Raw genomic sequence first — 20,790 nt, forward strand, 5'->3', positions numbered from 1 at the left:
GCACGCACACATTTTTAAAAAAAATTCCCGCGCGCACACGTTAGCGTGCACGCACAATTTTTTTATTTTTTTTATACAATGCCCTCTAACCCCTACATTTACAATTTGTTATTTAGGACAGCAGCACACACACACACACACACACACACACACACACACACACACACACACACACACACACACACACACACATACATACACACACATACACACACACACTACAGCCATACAGCGAGTCATCATGTCATGATAAGAGAGATGAATACAAACTACAGTCAGAAGCACACCACAAGTTACAACAACAACCGGCATTGACAGGACACTGCAATCCTGCAAGTTGGTTTATTTACCTGCTTGCTGTCAGTGTGAAAAGCTTGGGCAGGATAACAACACAGCAGCATGTACAGTACATAAGAGTCACAACAACAGGATAACAACACAGCAGCATGTACAGTACATAAGAGTCACAACAACAGGATAACAACACAGCAGCATGTACAGTACATAAGAGTCACAACAACAGGATAACAACACAGCAGCATGTACAGTACATAAGAGTCACAACAACAGGATAACAACACAGCAGCATGTACAGTACATAAGAGTCACAACAACAGGATAACAACACAGCAGCATGTACAGTACATAAGAGTCACAACAACAGGATAACAACACAGCAGCATGTACAGTACATAAGAGTCACAACAACAGGATAACAACACAGCAGCATGTACAGTACATAAGAGTCACAACAACAGGATAACAACACAGCAGCATGTACAGTACATAAGAGTCACAACAACAGGATAACAACACAGCAGCATGTACAGTACATAAGAGTCACAACAACAGGATAACAACACAGCAGCATGTACAGTACATAAGAGTCACAACAACAGGATAACAACACAGCAGCATGTACAGTACATAAGAGTCACAACAACAGGATAACAACACAGCAGCATGTACAGTACATAAGAGTCACAACAACAGGATAACAACACAGCAGCATGTACAGTACATAAGAGTCACAACAACAGGATAACAACACAGCAGCATGTACAGTACATAAGAGTCACAACAACAGGATAACAACACAGCAGCATGTACAGTACATAAGAGTCACAACAACAGGATAACAACACAGCAGCATGTACAGTACATAAGAGTCACAACAACAGGATAACAACACAGCAGCATGTACAGTACATAAGAGTCACAACAACAGGATAACAACACAGCAGCATGTACAGTACATAAGAGTCACAACAACAGGATAACAACACAGCAGCATGTACAGTACATAAGAGTCACAACAACAGGATAACAACACAGCAGCATGTACAGTACATAAGAGTCACAACAACAGGATAACAACACAGCAGCATGTACAGTACATAAGAGTCACAACAACAGGATAACAACACAGCAGCATGTACAGTACATAAGAGTCACAACAACAGGATAACAACACAGCAGCATGTACAGCACATAAGAGTCACAACAACAGGATAACAACACAGCAGCATGTACAGTACATAAGAGTCACAACAACAGGATAACAACACAGCAGCATGTACAGTACATAAGAGTCACAACAACAGGATAACAACACAGCAGCATGTTCAGTACATAAGAGTCACAACAACAGGATAACAACACATCAGCATGTACAGTACATAAGAGTCACAACAACAGGATAACAACACAGCAGCATGTTCAGTACATAAGAGTCACAACAACAGGATAACAACACAGCAGCATGTACAGTACATAAGAGTCACAACAACAGGATAACAACACAGCAGCATGTACAGTACATAAGAGTCACAACAACAGGATAACAACACAGCAGCATGTACAGTACATAAGAGTCACAACAACAGGATAACAACACAGCAGCATGTACAGTACATAAGAGTCACAACAACAGGATAACAACACAGCAGCATGTACACTACATAAGAGTCACAACAACAGGATAACAACACAGCAGCATGTACAGTACATAAGAGTCACAACAACAGGATAACAACACAGCAGCATGTACAGTACATAAGAGTCACAACAACAGGATAACAACACAGCAGCATGTACAGTACATAAGAGTCACAACAACAGGATAACAACACAGCAGCATGTACAGTACATAAGAGTCACAACAACAGGATAACAACACAGCAGCATGTACAGTACATAAGAGTCACAACAACAGGATAACAACACAGCAGCATGTACAATACATAAGAGTCACAACAACAGGATAACAACACAGCAGCATGTACAGTACATAAGAGTCACAACAACAGGATAACAACACAGCAGCATGTACAGTACATAAGAGTCACAACAACAGGATAACAACACAGCAGCATGTACATAAGAGTCACAACAACAGGATAACAACACAGCAGCATGTACAGTACATAAGAGTCACAACAACAGGATAACAACACAGCAGCATGTACAGTACATAAGAGTCACAACAACAGGATAACAACACAGCAGCATGTACAGTACATAAGAGTCACAACAACAGGATAACAACACAGCAGCATGTACAGTACATAAGAGTCACAACAACAGGATAACAACACAGCAGCATGTACAGTACATAAGAGTCACAACAACAGGATAACAACACAGCAGCATGTACAGTACATAAGAGTCACAACAACAGGATAACAACACAGCAGCATGTACAGTACATAAGAGTCACAACAACAGGATAACAACACAGCAGCATGTACAGTACATAAGAGTCACAACAACAGGATAACAACACAGCAGCATGTACAGTACATAAGAGTCACAACAACAGGATAACAACACAGCAGCATGTACATAAGAGTCACAACAACAGGATAACAACACAGCAGCATGTACAGTACATAAGAGTCACAACAACAGGATAACAACACAGCAGCATGTACAGTACATAAGAGTCACAACAACAGGATAACAACACAGCAGCATGTACAGTACATAAGAGTCACAACAACAGGATAACAACACAGCAGCATGTACAGTACATAAGAGTCACAACAACAGGATAACAACACAGCAGCATGTACAGTACATAAGAGTCACAACAACAGGATAACAACACAGCAGCATGTACAGTACATAAGAGTCACAACAACAGGATAACAACACAGCAGCATGTACAATACATAAGAGTCACAACAACAGGATAACAACACAGCAGCATGTACAGTACATAAGAGTCACAACAACAGGATAACAACACAGCAGCATGTACAGTACATAAGAGTCACAACAACAGGATAACAACACAGCAGCATGTACAGTACATAAGAGTCACAACAACAGGATAACAACACAGCAGCATGTACAGTACATAAGAGTCACAACAACAGGATAACAACACAGCAGCATGTACAGTACATAAGAGTCACAACAACAGGATAACAACACAGCAGCATGTACAGTACATAAGAGTCACAACAACAGGATAACAACACAGCAGCATGTACAGTACATAAGAGTCACAACAACAGGATAACAACACAGCAGCATGTACAGTACATAAGAGTCACACAACAACTCACGTTAGTCACCCAGAGACGACCTGCTTTATACGGAAGATTTGTAACCATAGTGATGCCGGTCTCTTAAAGCAGGGGTTCTCAACCCCTGGGTTGCGACCCCCCAAGGGGGTCGCCCCCCTGGCAAAAGGGGGCCCTTTTGCCAGGGGCTGCGGTGCCCCCCTGCACCCCCATTAACTCCACTCATGCTGCTGGGCGAGCGCTGGCGCTTTGGCATGGGGGGTCAGATCAACACATGGAATGAATTCTGTACTGGCCATATGGAGCGTGTATTGAGTGTACAGAGTTTGATGTGGTCAGATCAACATATGGAATTTCAGAACAGGTCAGCTCCAAATAATCAGATGTAAAGTTGCTGGCCAATATTGATGACATCAGGGATTTCCATATATGGGCATTCCCATATATGGGCTTAATATTGATGACATCAGGGAGATGACATCACATGATCTCACGAGGCATGACGATATATATGGAGGGGTGGGGTGACGGACTGACGGGAAATGCACGTTTTACCTTGCACATATAGGCTACATTTATTTTTTATTTACTTATTTTTTTTGTACTGTCCTTGTCTCTGCCCACCTCCGAAATGAAACTTAATCCCCACTTGCCACTTTATGGTTTCATGGTATCATAATATATGGTGTACTCACTATATGCAATGTACAACTTTTGTCTGTAATTAAGTCAAGTTGGCTCCAGACTTGTTCATTAGTAGTGTTGCATCTGCTGTGTTTCCACAGGCTGGGCTCTGAAACAGAGCATGTGGTGTGAGGGAACATTTCATAGCCCAGCGTCTGCTCTTTGTTTGGCCTAACATTTTCACCACAATGCTGGCAGTTTATTAGCCTATTGAATGAACCACTTAACCCATTTAGGCCTGACATCGAGCAAAGATTTGAGTTAATAACGTTGACTTTGGAACAATATAATGATTTGAGGCACATTTTTTCGGTGCTGCGCTATGAGCTTGTAGATCTGCTATTTTTCAATAGCTAAAGTATAACATAATGCTTAAAACACCCCAACCCATTCCCGTCCAGAATGGGTTGTTAAACCCAGGACCCTCATGTAGGCTACACAGCATGCGAGGAGACATGAGGACTAATATAGAAATGAGGCTGACTGAATGCGTCCCAGAAGGCAGTGGGTCATCATGTCACATATTTGAGGAACTGCACCTATAGCCTGAAGCACTGATTCATACTAGGCCTTACGGTACAACTGTGTCCTGTGCCAAAATTAACCGATCTACACACTCACAATGTGACACGTTATGAGCTAATACATTTAGATTGGATATTTTCGGACACCTTATTGCATGACAGAGTATGAATGAATTCGGCATAAAAGTGGATACAGATGAGTAGAGTAGTTCAAATATGACCATTTAATCTACTTTTATGTAAAGATGATGTGCTTTTATAGTGTTTGTCTTTGATAACGTTTTTTTTTTTTTAAATCATTTAGTTTTTAACAACCATAGCCTATTTTTAAACAAATTTAGAGGGTACACTTTTGAATATCCGTTGGGGAGATTATGGCGGTATGATGAAGGTGGGTTGAGTTGGGGGGGGGGGGATTGTGGGCAGGGTGGTGGTGAGGTTATGGCCACATGAAGGTTTTTAATTTTTGAGCGGTGGCACACCGTCTCCAATGCACAGCAATCTGTCCGTCCGTCCGTATGTCCGCCTAGCTGAGTAGGACCTTTGACCCCCCTGTCTGATTAGGACCTACTGAACCTGCAGCTGCTTAAGTCAACAACTCTGCTTGGCTCCAAGGCACCACACGCACGCACGCACGCACGCACGCACGCACGCACACGCACACGCACACGCACACACACACACACTAACAGTAGTATTATAACACACAGTCTATATGTAACACACAGTAACAATAGTTCCACCGCTCAGTTCGCACGGGTGCGATTTTATAAAAAAACAGGTGTATTAGATTAGAAATTACTATGTCATATTTTTTTTAAACAACAAACAAGCCTGTAACAATGACTCTGATTGGACAACTTTATGATTCTGATTGTATGGATTGGTAATGGTAATTAAATACTTCTTAAACTCCATGAAAGGGCACATTGATCACAGGAACCAGATTTGGTGGAATAAAGGCTATACACCAGTGGTTCCCAAACTTTTTCATGTCAAGGACCCCCAAATTGACACTCATTAGCCCACGGACCCCCATTTGAAAAGATACTCCAGTGACCATTTTTACGGCTCTAGCAGTGATTCTCAACCAGTTTAATTTCAAGGACCCCCAGTTTGATATGCAATATAGGCTACGGACCCCCATTTAATGGCATTTCTATCTCTGAGACCCCAATTTATATTGTAAAATCAATGTTAATTTGTACACTCTCAGAGTTACAGACCCATAAGGGGTTCCAAACTATCATTTAGCTGGGGACCCCCTGGAAGTCCCTGAAGGACCCCTGGGGGTCCCCGGACCCCACTTTAAGAACCACTGCTATACACATCAGACGTTACTCTACAATGTTTTACATATAGGCCTATAAAGGTAATCCTATGAAACACAGGGGAACAGGTAAATCACAGTGCATGCCTGTGACCGTCTGCCAGCCTTACTGTAAAACTAGCAACCACACATCAGCATTTCTCCAACAGATCCAATATCAATTGTTCTGTCTGTCTGTGGATTATCCATTCATGGCTCCCACTGTACCAAAAACATTCTATACTGTTCCCAATAAGCCTATAATGCCTCCTTTTGCTGTGACTATGTGGTTTAGGGGCACTTCTTGCCTCTGGGGTTGTGCTGAAATGCATTCAATGAGTACAAGTTGAAGTAAGTGTGTGTGTGTGTGTGTGTGTGTGTGTGGGGGGGGGGGGGGGGGGGGGGGGGTTGTCCTTTGTGTGCGTGCGTGCGTGTGTATTTTTTGGGTGGTAGCATATTAGTAGCATTTGACAGTCTGTTTACTGCAGTGGACTGTAAATCCCTAATAAATTGCCCTTTTCAGTGGCTGGAATTGAATTTGAAGAAGCGGGTCTAGGTTTGGAAATGAACAGAGCAGCTGTGATCTTGGTAAACCATATGGAGGTTTAGGCATGGAATTGGTGTAGTGAAACGGAAACGGTGGGCATTTTATTTTGAAGTTTCAGCTTGAAACGCTGGCTCTGAAGTTTCTGAGCGTCGCATCTCTTCAGGCGATTGGACGATAGCTAGGGACGGTAGCTATGCTACACGCAGGACGCATGGAGTGTGTTTGTTTACAAGTCAGATAGTCGGCCAGCTGTACCAGTTTACTGCTATGTGGCTTATTTCTACCCTATAATGTTTTCAGATGCATATTTTAGCGTGATGATTAAGTTTAAACTGAGTAGTACACTGTCTTGATGTTATCTTGAATGGGAATAAAAACTGAGGATTTCTGTAATCAGTAGCAGCTGTGTTGGACGCTCGCGGAGATATGGGGAATCAAACGGGTGAGCTTCATTTTCATTGGCTTTTATCGATGTGGGCCTCGACACGTCATCACGCAGTATGTTTTAGTTTTCAGGAACTAATTAAAATTCGATTGTTATGGACTTTTGATATAAAAATACACAAACATGAAAATGTACCCATTTTTTTGGCATCCATTGTTAGGTATGCTCATTATGATGACCACGGATGTGGTCTAAAAGTGTGATAAACATATTTTTCATTTCACTACACCTTTCATTTCTCTCAACACCTCCTAGATTATGTACCGTGTTCCAATATGACAGTATACCAGATTGTTAGGATTGAGGCCCACAATGTTGTGAAGGTCAGCGCTGTCACATCCGATAAATCCAATAAAGTAAATAGCTCAGGTTCTCAGGAGACAGAAATGGTTTTGTGTAAAATACAGACTTGGGTCGGGCGGTCGGCACTTGGCAGAGCACCTCCATTGCAATGCCAAAAAGTAAAGATCTGGCCGAGGCACATTTGAATTTTGACATGGCTGAATTAACCTGCTGTAGATATTATATTGATCATCTAAAAATAATCACAACGTGTGTCTAGGAGTTTAGCAGTGAGCATAGTCAGAGCTCGTTACAATAGTTAGCACATCAGATGTCAAGAGCATACTGTAGATGTCAAGTGGGAGTTACTATGTAGCTATGTACAGTCAAACTTTTTATATTACGGTCAAGCAGTTTCCCAACTAAGCTGTCGACTGATTATGTGCAATTCTCTTTATGCTAATCATTTTGAGCAAATCAGGCTCTCCTACAGTATGATGCCATCAGTCAGGTAGCCCAGTAACCTGATGTCAGTGGTGGTTCTCAACCTGTGGGTGGATGTTGTGGGGTCCCCATATGACAGTTCACTAGTAAGAGACCACACCTTAGCTCAAAATTAACAGTTTATTGAAACAGAATGAGATGAATGCGGAGTGGAGTGAGGAACCCAAGGTAGGGCGAGACTCAGGGTGGGGGCGTAGTCTCTGGAGCTGACGGTCATCTTTGCTCTACTCGGAATGAGCGGTTGGTCGTCTGTGCTCCGTCACTGCCCCCCCTGGATTCCTAGAGAATCGAGGCGGAAGGAGGAGGTTGGGGTGGAGGAGGATGGCGATTTTGAAGAATAGTGAAAATAGCCGATCTACAAGTGCAGTACTCACAACCCATGTTTGGTCTGTCGTGGAGCAGAACAAACAACTTGGTTGAGAGATCGCAGGTGTATTTATACTGTGGTGATTGCACCGGGGTTGGCCGGGTGATAATGAAAGGCAGGTGAGTTTGATAAGGAGGGAGGAGTTGTTGATAATGAGGGAGGAGTGGTTAAGGTCAAGCGGAAGGAGGTCTCTTCTCCCGAAACTGCGTTGTATAAATACAACTTCCCTAAAGTGACAATTTAAGGACATGTCAGAGCTAAAATTGACATGTAAATATGAAATAAATGCTTAAACATGTAGCTAGGTGTAATGTTAGAGACCACAGAAGTGAACCTTTCAAGCCTGTTTTCTCAACTCGCTGTTTTCTACAAGACATTACTCTATAAGCCATATCTCCAAAACTGGTGGGTCAAACTGAACAACCAATACTGTATGTCAATTTGAAGCTATGATTCCCTTCTTTCATATGACGTGAAAACACGAAAATTCAAAAAAATCCAATGGCAGTCCCTCAGTCAAATTTGGTCACACACACACATATATGGCTTTATATATATATATATATATATATATATATACACACACACACATTTTCCAGGGGGTCCCCTGGCCCCCCAGCCACATACACACGCACGGACGGACGCACGCACGCACGCACGCACGCACGCACGCACGCACGCACGCACGCATGCACACACACACACACACACTATTACATCACATTGGAAAAAAAATTTAAAACAGTTTTGGGCGGAATTCCCCTTCAACTCACTTATTAAAATAGAGGAAACAACTTCAATAGGATGAAGTCCCAATATAGAACCACACTGCGTTCTCGGTATTGCCTTATATTAATCCTCAGTTGGGCGAGGCTGCAGTAGTAAACCAAAGCTACAGTGCTACAAGCCATTGAATTACTACAGCAAGAGCAAAATACGACGAATGTTATCCAGTCTCACTTCATGTCGAATTCCCCTTTGTCTGAAATTAAAATTTTCTAGTCGAATGTTTGATGTTTCAGTTATTTTTATTCTGTAGGTCTATAGATGTATTCATCGTGGTTTCACAATTTAATCGTATTGAAAAGCCCTATACGGATTGGATTATTATTACTGGGCGATGTTAATGTAATGTTCACTGTGTCTATCAGTGATTTGGTTATTGTGCTGGTCAATGCAATTTATAATTAGTAATATTCGTGTGGTGTGTCTAATCTTACAAATTAGCTCATACTGTGGCTGTTCAAATGTCTATAACAAATGGAAGTTAGTTCTCCTCATGTTTTAATCAAACATAGCAAACATTGTACTCAACAAATATAACTAGGAGTCTATAGGACCACTATAGAACATTTCAAATCCAGGAATTCACATTATAAACGCTACCACTGATTGTTTTTCGCACATTGCCCATGAGCTAGCTTTCACATTGCCTTCTTTAATTAGGGTAAAGATAGTTGGGTGAAGAGAGAGGGGGGAGTGTGTGCGAGAAAGATAACCAGATTGAAGACGGCATAAATTGGAAAAAGTGAAATACTCTGTTCTTTGTAATTAAAAGCTTTCCAGTGAAATAAAAGGAAAAAAAGTGGAATGCAGAAATGCTGAATGGGAGTACAATTCAGATTAATCCCTTCATGGCTACACTGTTTAGATTGAGTCAGTAGCTAACAGGCTCTGACTTAGTGAAATGCAATGCCTCAATAACAGCTTCTCACTCAGCCTTCACGAAGGCTGAGTGGATGCAGCGATAATAAAAAGGTTCCGCTCACAGAGCTCATAACAAGGCTGGATTGTGAGCAGGGATGGTGTTCATTCCAAGCTATGTTCTAGCCAGACTGTGTGCCCTTACGGTGGTGGTGAGTGGTGACCAGTGAAACTCTCTCTCTCTGTCAACATGGGTATTCACTTCCATTTTGGATGACAGATGTGTGCAGTTTCACTGCTTTCACACGCACTCACGCACACACGACGCACGCACGCACGCACGCACGCACGCACGCACGCACGCACGCACGCACGCACGCACGCACGCACGCACGCACGCACGCACGCACGCACGCACGCACACACACACACACACACACACACACACACACACACACACACACACTGTTATGCAATGTTTTCATCCCTGCTGTTTCAAAGTCCCTTCCACCCTGTCACACACAGGCATGATTCACCTTGAGCAAATTGTTTCTCCTCTCCTCTCTCTCTCTCTCTCTCTCTCTCTCTCTCTCTCTCTCTCTCTGTCACACACTCACATTTACACAGATAACGAGACACATAGCGTACTCATACTGGAAACAGAGAATCCACCTGTGTTTCTGCATTGTCCCTGACAGTGAGAACGCAGTGATACCTGTCCTCTCAGTGAGAACGCAGTGATACCTGTCCTCTCAGGGTTGAACTGACAGAACATACAGACCTCTTTGTCCCAGACTCTCACTCTAATAGGCCTTTCCTTCCGCATCTCACCTGTCTTTGCATCTTCTCTAATTCCCTCTCTCTCCGAAGTGGCCTTCCTATCCATTCCACTAATCTTTGCATGCGTCCGTCCACTACAGTGCAATGACAGCTCACCAATCAACCACATTACTAACACCGACAAAGTGGGCCAAAATACTGTATCACTCCATTTCTCAAGTCTTTACACTGTCTGCCTTTCTGTCAAAGAATTGATTTCAAAACACTGCTGCTGGTCTATGAATCACTGAATGGTTATTAAGGCCCAAAATACACTTCTGATCTTGCATCATGCAACTGTCCAGACCTCTCAGATCATCTGGGACAGTTCAGCTTTATGCCCTCAGAAATAAAACTAAATGTGGAGAAGCAGCGTTCCGCTTTTATGCACCACATATCTGAAACTCCCAGAAGAAACGGCTCTCTCAGTTCTTTTAAATCAAAGCTGAAATTACTTTTCTGTTCGCCACTGCCTTTTTACTGAGGTTTTTGATTCTTATGCTACACTGTACATTATCTTATTTTCTTCTCTTTTCTTTTTATCCTTTAATAACTATTAACTATTTTTAAGTGTATTCAATTCCCTTTTTAATGTGTTTCTTTCTTCTGTTTTAATGTGAAGTATGTTGTGTGAAGTACTTTGAATGGCCTTGTTGCTATAGACGACACACGCTATAGAAATAACCATTGGTGGAAAGTAACTAAGTACATTTACTTAAGTACTGTACTTTAGTAAAATTTTGAGGTACTGTATTTGTATTTCCAATTTCCAATAGTTTTACTTCTACTCCACTACATCTCAGAGGGAAATATTGTACTTTTACTCTGCTGCATTTATGCTGCTGCATTTATTCGAAAACTTTAGTTAGTACTTTCACTTTGAGTATTATTACAAAACATACATTAAACACTCTATACTGTATAGACTTTGGCCATTTGAAAATAGCCGATCTACAAGCTCTGCTATTTTCAAAGGATTTTTATACATTTGAAAACTTGAATTGGGACATTCAGCATATAACGAGTACTTTCTACTTTTGGTACTTTAAGTACATTTTGAAGCCAATACTTTTGTACTTTTACAGATTTTGAATTCCAGACTTGTACTTGTAACGGAGTAGTTCAACAGTGCAGTATTGATATTTTTTTTATTTTTACTTAAAAATGTGAGTACTTTTTCCACCACTGGAAATAACTTGCTGTTCCAGTTAGAAGACAATGTCCTTTCACTGACAATGCCCCCCCCCCCCCCCGCCCCCCCCAGGTGGAGACTGTATTTGGGTCTCCCAACATGACGGTGGCCTATCACGTGACCGGGACAGACATGGTGTACCCCCCGTCCGTGGTGATAGAGTCCTTGGCCTCCTACGGCCGCGATAGGCTGATCGCTGACCTGCGCCAGTACCTGCCCATGGTAACAGCCCTGCCCCTCACTGCTGCCCTGTGGAGACCCAGCCCGGCCAGCGGCTTCCAGCTCAAAACAGGTCAGCTTGTCTGAGAGTGCATGGAGAAAATTCATTTTTGAGATTAATTCTACTTGTCACAATGTGAAAATATTGTTTGTCACTGTCGGGCAGAAAACCTTGTGAAAAACCATTAGCCTACTTTTCAGGAAATGGAAAAAATAACGCAATAATGCATTTTTTGTATTGATTGATTTTGACGAAGACAAAACAAAACAAACACAGACAGCTCAGGTCAGGCGAAAAACCAAAACAGACACAGATATGCATACATACACATACACACCTGCATACATACACATACACACCTGCATACATACACATACACACCTGCATACATACACATACACACCTGCATCGGGCTATAAATAAATAAATAAATAAATAAATAAATAAATAAATAAATAAATAAATAAATACATAAATAAATAAATAAATAAATAAATAAATAAATAAATAAATAAATAAATAAATAAAATAAATTATATATTTTTTTAAATAAAATAAATAAACGAGGAATGATGATCCTATCCATCAAGGTTAGCGGTATCGCCTCTGTCAAGGAACCAAGTGGCAGCTAATTGAGGGCCAATAAATCGCAAATACGGGTCCCATATAGAGCGTCGCAGTCCCGCCTCCTACCCTGGACCAGGAAATGAAACCAAATGCATTTTCCTCATAGACATTTCTTAAAGTATTTATTTAAAGACGGTTACGCCGCGGACAAAGCCAACTCGAGTCGTGACAACTCATGACAACACAAACAATATTTTGGACCAAACAAATAATTAGAAAGAAGAAAAAAACGGCAGGTTACAACACTTTTTTTGTTGTTTTTATTCTCAGTGTAGTTATTATTTGGTCACAATACTTTTCATTGGCTAAATATTATTATAAAATACACACAGATTTAACCACTTTCAACCTGGCTTCCCTATTTTGGGAAGACAGATTTTATTTATTATTAAAAAAAAATAATGTTATTATTATATAGTATAGAGCGGTGCCCATTGGGCACTGGCCTACGTGGAACGATGCAAGTTGGAAATGCTTGCCCGACCCAGTTATCACTTGCGCAAGCAGAGCGTGCAAGTACTGTGGTCGTGCTCGTACGAATGTGCGTATGCTCGGAGGTATAAATACTGATGTTGATGGTGACGTAATTAGGATATGTTTAAGTGTCGCTTGAATTAAAGCTAATGTATACATGTATGTAATCTGAAACCTATCTTTATTACGTCACCATCGAAAGCCAGTTATACTCCGGCATTGATACATACAGTATCTTAAATTACGTCACCCCCAACATCAGTAAACCTCTGAGCATACGCACATAAAAGCCTACCGACCACAGTATAGTACTTTCAACTTACATACATGTATACATACTGTACATACATACGTTACCTGTTACTCAACCAATATTGAAACTATCGTAATTACGTCAGCATTGACAGCCAGTTATAACCCGACATCGAAACATATCTTAATTACGTCACAGACATTACATCAACATTAACAACCAATAAGATTCCTTTTACCCATCAAATGATTTTGAAAGATAGATTAATTACGTCAATGATTTATTTCAATGTTTTACAGAGAGGCTGAGATTTGAAAGTTCGTAGCGGTCGACAGTACTTGCACGCTGTGCAACACGCAAGTAGGCACTCCACAGAGTGCAGTTCTAGTTACTTGCGCAAGCAGAGCGCGCAAGTAATAGTTTTCGTTTTCGTATGTCGCCGTTTGATGTGTATGCGCCGTGCCAGCGTATGACGTAATGACTACTTGTGCTTGATATATTGTGGTGTCAGATTACATACAGTACATGTATACATAGGGGCATTACCTTTAATCCTCCCGACATTAAAACATATCGTCATTACGTCACCATCGAAAACCAATTACACCCTGGCATTGGGTCCTTTAATTAGGGTTGCCACCCGTTCCGTAAAATACGGATTGGTCCTTTATTTGAGCATTAAATGATGCGTCCCGTATTGAATCAATACGGAACGCGGTTTGTTCCGTATTTTCCTAAATGTCCCCTGCGCGATCTGTCACACAACGTCAACACTGAATTTAACAATAATGAACAAAATAAAACAGGACATATTAAAGACAGCACAATTGTGGGGGTCACGCAGGACCTCCCACGAGCATAAACAAAAACCTCCCCGTGGCCGCCGATCTGCTTGTGTGCGGTGTGCTCTGCTGTTGCTCTCAATTGCGCCGTGGCGCCGTGCCAAATCCAGTGCCTGTCTCGCCGGCCGGCCGCACCGTGCTGTTTAAAATGTCTAGTACTAGAAGTTCTACAACAGCTGATTCTCCACGGTCCACCGCGTCCGTCTCAAAAAAGAAACCGCCTTAAAAATATATAGTGAGTGCAGGGAAGAGGCAAATCCCTGGCTTGACAGCGTCACAGGAGATTAATATGAAGCAAATTGCAAAGTATGTCGGCGTATGTTTTATGTGGCGCATGGGGGACTGTTTGATAGCAAACAGCATGCTTCAGGGATCAACAGTATGATCACAGAACACCCAACAACAAGTGTCACAGTTCTTCATGACTGAAACTGCCCCTGAGATCGATTCGGTATGTGATAATTTGTGTTTTTATAAGATGTCAATCAGTAGTATTTCTATTGTCCTGCCCATGCAATAGCCAATGGCTGCTGATGTGGGCATATAGCCCAAGTTATTTCAGTAGACTATTATGGTTGATTGTTTATTAATGAAGTCTAATAAATAAACATGTATTTAATATAAATGAATCAATTTAATTAAATATTGTGCCCATTTAAAGAACAACTCAGATTCAGAATCAGAACTCTTATGTTGTTATAAACAGAATAGGCTACTTCATAACAGTTCATAAATCCAGTGCATTAGGTACCCCTTCCTTCAGTGACCACCAAGTGACCCCAAAGGCTAATATGGTATGTGAAATCATCCATCCATTGAAAAAGGAAGGGATGTCCGCACACTGAGTTGTAGCTCCCAGGAAGATTTATTTATTTGTTACAACGTTTCGACCTCTGTGGATCTTCGTCAGGTATGAGTACACAACATCAAGAGGCGTATTATATACAACAGCATATGGGCAGGTCAACAATGAACAAGCTCTGTTGCAATGATGAAAATCAAGCTAGACACGCCCACCGCATCAGAAAGGATGAGGCTGCAATCAGCATGTAGGGTATGTCTAGCTAAGGACTCTATATATATATATAAATATATTGAAAATAGTGGCTCTAAGGCCAACTCTTTAGAACCCAAAAGAAAAGTATAAAGGTGCAGACATAGTTAAAAGTAAGCTGCAAACCAATAAGAACATTGCAACGTGAAGCTTTTTACATTTATACACTCAACACTATGGCGCCTCAAGGGCTTAATGAGGAATTTGATGTCAAGCCATTTCTGGGTTAATTAATTCTTTCTTTTTATGTTTTATCTTTTTAACTTGTGTATTATTTGTGTTATTGCCATTCTTTGTCCCTATGCTATGTCCTCATTATTTTGTACTGTAATTACAGTACCCTATTATATATTTTGCTATTATATTTTGGTCTCATCCTGTAGACAGTATTTTTATCCTTTGCAATGTTCTTATTGGTTTGCAGCTTACTTTTATGCACCTTTATATATATATATATATATATATATATATATATATATACAGGTATATATATATATATAGAGAGAGAGAGTCCTTAGCTAGACATGCCCTACATGCTGATTGCAGCCTCATCCTTTCTGATGCGGTGGGCGTGTCTATCTTGATTTTCATCATTGCAACAGAGCTTGTTCATTGTTGACCTGCCCATATGCTGTTGTATATAATACGCCTCTTGATGTTGTGTACTCATACCTGACGAAGATCCACAGAGGTCGAAACGTTGTAACAAATAAATAAATCTTCCTGGGAGCTACAACTCAGTGTGCGGACATCCCTTCCTTTTTCATTGTACGTATATTTTTGACCAGCACCTGCAGAATGTCTTGAGATGTGCGTGCTTCCTGTCGGATCCTAAATCATCCATCCATCCCAGGGCCAAATTAGCCATTGGACCAGTGGGACCGGGGCCCTTGGCTGTCAGGGGCCCTTTGAGGAAACCCATAGCGCGCACGCACGATATGGGGCCCCCAACACATTACTGGCTCAGGGGCCCTCATGGGGGTTAATCCGTCCCTGATCCATCCAGCTTCAACCACTTATCCGTAGTCGGGTCACGGGGGAAACAGCTCCACTAGAGAGCCCCAGACTTCCCTCTCCAGGGCAACATTAGTAACGTCCTCCTGGGGGATCCCGAGGCGTTCCAAGGCCAGTTAGTCGATGTGATCCGATAACCCGATAACGGCGCTGCTTCGCCGCGTGGTTGTATAAGTGTTCCTTATTTCAAGATCTCAAAGGTGGCAACCCTACCTTTAATCCGCATCTTTATTACGTCATCATTGAGAGCTAGTTGTACCAGTTATACCCTGACGTCATATGCTGCTATGATACATACGCATCAAACGGGGCATACGCAAAGTAACCACAGTATACCACTAATCAACTTACAAATTACATATACATATACATAGAGGCATTTCCTTTAATCCACCCGACACTGATCGACATATACGTCACCATCGAAAGCCGTCACTTAATTACAACATTACGTAATTGATTGTTGTTAATTACATAACGAAAGAATGAATTTGAAATGCTTAAATAGAATTACCTTCATGTTCCTTCATGTTCTTCAACAGTTCTTCAACAGAAGAACATGAAGGTAATTCATGTTCTTCTTTCACAGAGAAGCTGAGATTTGACAGTTTGTAGCGGTCGACAGTACTTGCGCGCTCTGCTTGCGCACTAGTAAGGAATGCCTACTTGTGTGCAACAAGCAAGTAGGCACTCGACAGAGTGCAGTTCTAGTTATGTCTGTGTCCCTTTTATTCCCATATATGGAGTTCTTTATCAGGCATGCCCAAATGTGGAGTCTATGCAGATGTAAGAACAGGCCAGCTCCATATGTGGAGATCTAGGGGTGATCAGGTGTGATCAATTGGCTAATTTGGGCCCTGTCCAGAGCCCGGGCAGGGGCTTTTGTGGTGGTTCTGGACAACTGTGTATCTGACAGGGGGGGGTGGAATGTGTGTGTCAAATTTGAAGTCAGTGGGGCGAACGGTGCTCGAGTTACGTGGAATACAGATGTACACACGTACGTATGTACAGAGACTTCAAGTACATTTATAGTTAGTTAGATGAGATGGCACAGATTTCACTTTTATGCCCATATTTATATGGAGTTCTTTGTCAGGCATGCCCAAATTTGGAGTCTATGCAGATGTCAGAACACATTTTGATGTCAGAACTTTTGCATGACATTGTCATACGACAAAGTATTACAATTTACAATTTACAATTTAGGCATTTAGCAGACGCTCTTAATCCAGAGCGACTTACAATAGGCAAGAACAAAAAGCATGGGAATACATCACATATGTAACAAAATGCATTTATCGCGAAACATGCGTAAGCTAAGACCGTGACTAGAACATATCTATATAATGACACTATACATATAAACTATAACTAGAACATATCTATATAATGACACTATACATATAAACTACACATATGTGCTATACTATGCTGTACATATATACTATGAAGTGCTATGACTACATACAATGCACTTATTGTGCTGTCTACATGACATGCTATAAGTCTGTTTCAAATGCTATATAAGTCTAAGAAGTGCTGTCTAAGGGGGTAGGGTAAGTGCTATGGGCCATGATGGAGTCTGAAAAGGTGGGTTTTCAGACTACGGCGGAAGATCGGGAGTGATGCTGCAGTTCTGATTGCAACGGGAAGTGCATTCCACAGTTTTGGGGCCAGAAGGGAGAAGAGTTTGGGACGTGTGGAGCGTTGTCCCGGCGTTTTTAGTGAGGGTACTTCCAGCTTCCCTGCGTTGGCTGATCTGAGTGCGCGGGAGGGTTTGTAGGGTTCAATCATGCTGGCAAGATATGGGGGAGCCATACCTTTGGTTGCTTTAAATGCCAACATCAGAGTTTTGTATTCTGTGCGGGCAGCGACCGGGAGCCAGTGCAGGGAGCGGAGCAGGGGGGAGACATGTGAGAATTTTGGCTGGTTGAAGACCAAGCGAGCTGCGGCATTTTGGATCAGTTGGAGAGGCTTCAGTGCACATGCCGGTAGGCCAGTAAGGAGAGAGTTACAATAGTCAAGTTTTGACAGGACTGTTGTCTGGATTAGGAGCTGGGATGATTCCTGGGTGAGGAACGGTCTAATTCGTCGTATGTTATAGAGTGTGAACCTACAGGATCGAGTGACAGCTGTGATGTGAGTTTTGAACGAGAGCTGACTGTCCAGGACAACACCAAGGTTCCTGGCTGTTGGGACAGACGTTACCAGGGCGTTGTCTACGGAAATAGTTAGCTCCCGCATCGGGCAGGACTTAGCTGGGAAGAAGAGAAGCTCAGTCTTGTCTGGGTTCAGCTTGAGGTGGTTGGAGGACATCCACTGTGAGATGTCAGCCAGGCAAGCAGTGATGCGCTCTTCCACCTGGGTGGCAGAGGGGGGGAAGGATAGAAACAGTTGTGTGTCATCGGCATAACAGTGATAGGATATATTGTGGGCAGAGATGATAGTGCCAAGGGATTTAGTGTACAGTGAGAAAAGGAGGGGACCAAGTACAGATCCCTGTGGGACCCCAGTTTGGAGGGTTCGGGGGGATGATAACAGACCTTTCCAGGAGACCTGGTAGGTCCGGTCGGTGAGGTAAGAGGAGAACCACTTTAGTGCCGTCCCGCCGATGCCTAGATCCGCTAGGGTGTCTAGGAGCAGCTGGTGGTTCACTGTGTCAAATGCTGCTGATAGGTCTAGGAGAATCAGGACTGCAGAGTGGGAAGCAGCCTGGGCAGCATGTAGTGCTTCTGTGACTGCCAGCAGGGCAGTTTCTGTGGAGTGGGCTTTTTTGAATCCGGACTGGTTGGGATCTAGCAGGTTGTTATGTGAGAGATGGAGAGAGAGCTGGTTGGAGACAACACGTTCAATGCTTTTTGATAGAAATGAAAGGAGTGATACCGGTCTGTAGTTCTTGACATCTGAGGGGTCAAGGGTTGGTATTCATTCGGGCATTCATATGGATAACTAAAGTTTGGGCCTGGAGCATGCGTGGAGATTCTGGAGAATGGGCCTCATTCACTAGTTATTTGTGCACAAATAAAACACTAAATTACTGGTGGATTCAAGAAATGTGCAGACCAGCCAATTTTATAAATCTGTGAACTGTATATTGTTGATTTCATATCATTTATTAATAAATAGGCACAGTATTAATCAGCATAATACCACTGACTGTCGAGGATGTGGTAGACAGAGAGAAAAAGTCGAGTGGAAAAAGTCAACTTGTTCTGGGCATGTCTTCAAAGCTGTCATCATCATGAGAGAAAAACGAGGTGGTTGTGGGTCAAGTGGTTTGAATTACAGTACAGAAGCAGGAGCCCAAATCATTATGCCTAATTTATACCATCCCTCAACACAATTATAATTCAGGCCAATTCAGTTGCCAAAAAAAGTGGTCCAGGCACCCTGGGCTGCAATGACAGCCTCACAGTGTGGTGCGGGTTCGAATCCCGACGACCTTTGCTGGGTGTCACTCCCCATCTCTCTCCCCATTTCAGTCTACCATCCTGTCCTATCAATAAAGGCATAAAAAGGCCCATAAAAAACATTTTCCATTCCATTCCAATTCTCGTGGATGACTGAGCTTCTTTATCCTATCCTGAAGGGAGAGGCCATCAGCCACCCTCCTGAGAAAACCCATTTTGGTTGCTTGCATCTGTGATCTTTTTTTTTCTCCCCTTTTTGGTCATAACTCATGACCCACATTTATGACCATATGTGCTGTAGGTGTAGAGTAGGAATAAGAGAGGTAGGTAGAGAGCTTCTGGCTCAACTCTGTTTTAGTACAGCACAGTTGAATGAGGCCCACTGACTTTAAAAAGTTAAATAAAAGAGTATATCTTGCGTCACCCCGCTTACCCCTTATACCTAAACTTATTTGGCATTTTTTACTATTTTGAAAAACATTTAAAAATAGTTAAAATAGCTTTCCGGTATCTACAAGCTCACAACATGTCGATGTAGATCGGCTAGTTGAACTATTTTAAAATGTTTTTCAAGATAAATATTTTGCGGGGTAGCGGTGGCCTAAGGGTTAGACTTAGAGGAGCACCCTTGTTGCCGAAAGGTTGCCGGTTCGATTCCCTGGACGGGCAGGAAAATTCTGGGTAGGGAGGAGATTGGTCATCACTCACCCAACACTGCCGAAGTGCCCTTGAGCAAGGCCCTGAACCCTTAGTGGCCAACAGCATAAGACTGAGGTTGTACTGGTCAGCTCCCAGGTTTTTGTGTTTCTACGTATGTGCAGGGCGTTGCTGAAAATGAGCACTTAATTGTGCTGTAAGGCGCACCCAATGATAGGACCATAAAGCGCAGAGCTCAATGTCTTGTCTGCTTTGTGTATAATTCCAATTTGAATGTATTATCTCAGCCCCAATATTGACTAGCTGTTTGGAAGATCCTTGGTGGATCGAAACGTCTTCCAAATAAAGTCGTAGTTGTACGCTTGAGACAGTCTCATAATTTCACACAGAGT

The 20,790-nt window shown here is 42.2% G+C and overlaps 2 protein-coding genes across 2 annotated transcripts in view; both read left to right on the forward strand.

Moving 5' to 3' along the window:
* hipk3b (homeodomain interacting protein kinase 3b) overlaps nucleotides 1–20,790 on the forward strand; it is a 307,389-nt gene that overhangs the window by 146,970 nt on the left and 139,629 nt on the right. The gene's annotated exons all lie outside the window — the stretch shown is intronic.
* LOC306919649 (UPF0606 protein KIAA1549L-like) overlaps nucleotides 1–20,790 on the forward strand; it is a gene marked incomplete at both ends in the record, with an annotated part of 92,073 nt that overhangs the window by 10,865 nt on the left and 60,418 nt on the right. The window contains one exon of the mRNA XM_079496205.1: nucleotides 11,920–12,139. Within this exon, the coding sequence (XP_079352331.1) occupies nucleotides 11,920–12,139 (220 nt within the window). The remainder of the gene's footprint in view (nucleotides 1–11,919; nucleotides 12,140–20,790) is intronic.

Source organism: Electrona antarctica, assembly GCF_951216825.1.
Source record: "Electrona antarctica genome assembly, chromosome: 3".
Classification (NCBI taxonomy): Eukaryota; Metazoa; Chordata; class Actinopteri; order Myctophiformes; family Myctophidae; genus Electrona; species Electrona antarctica.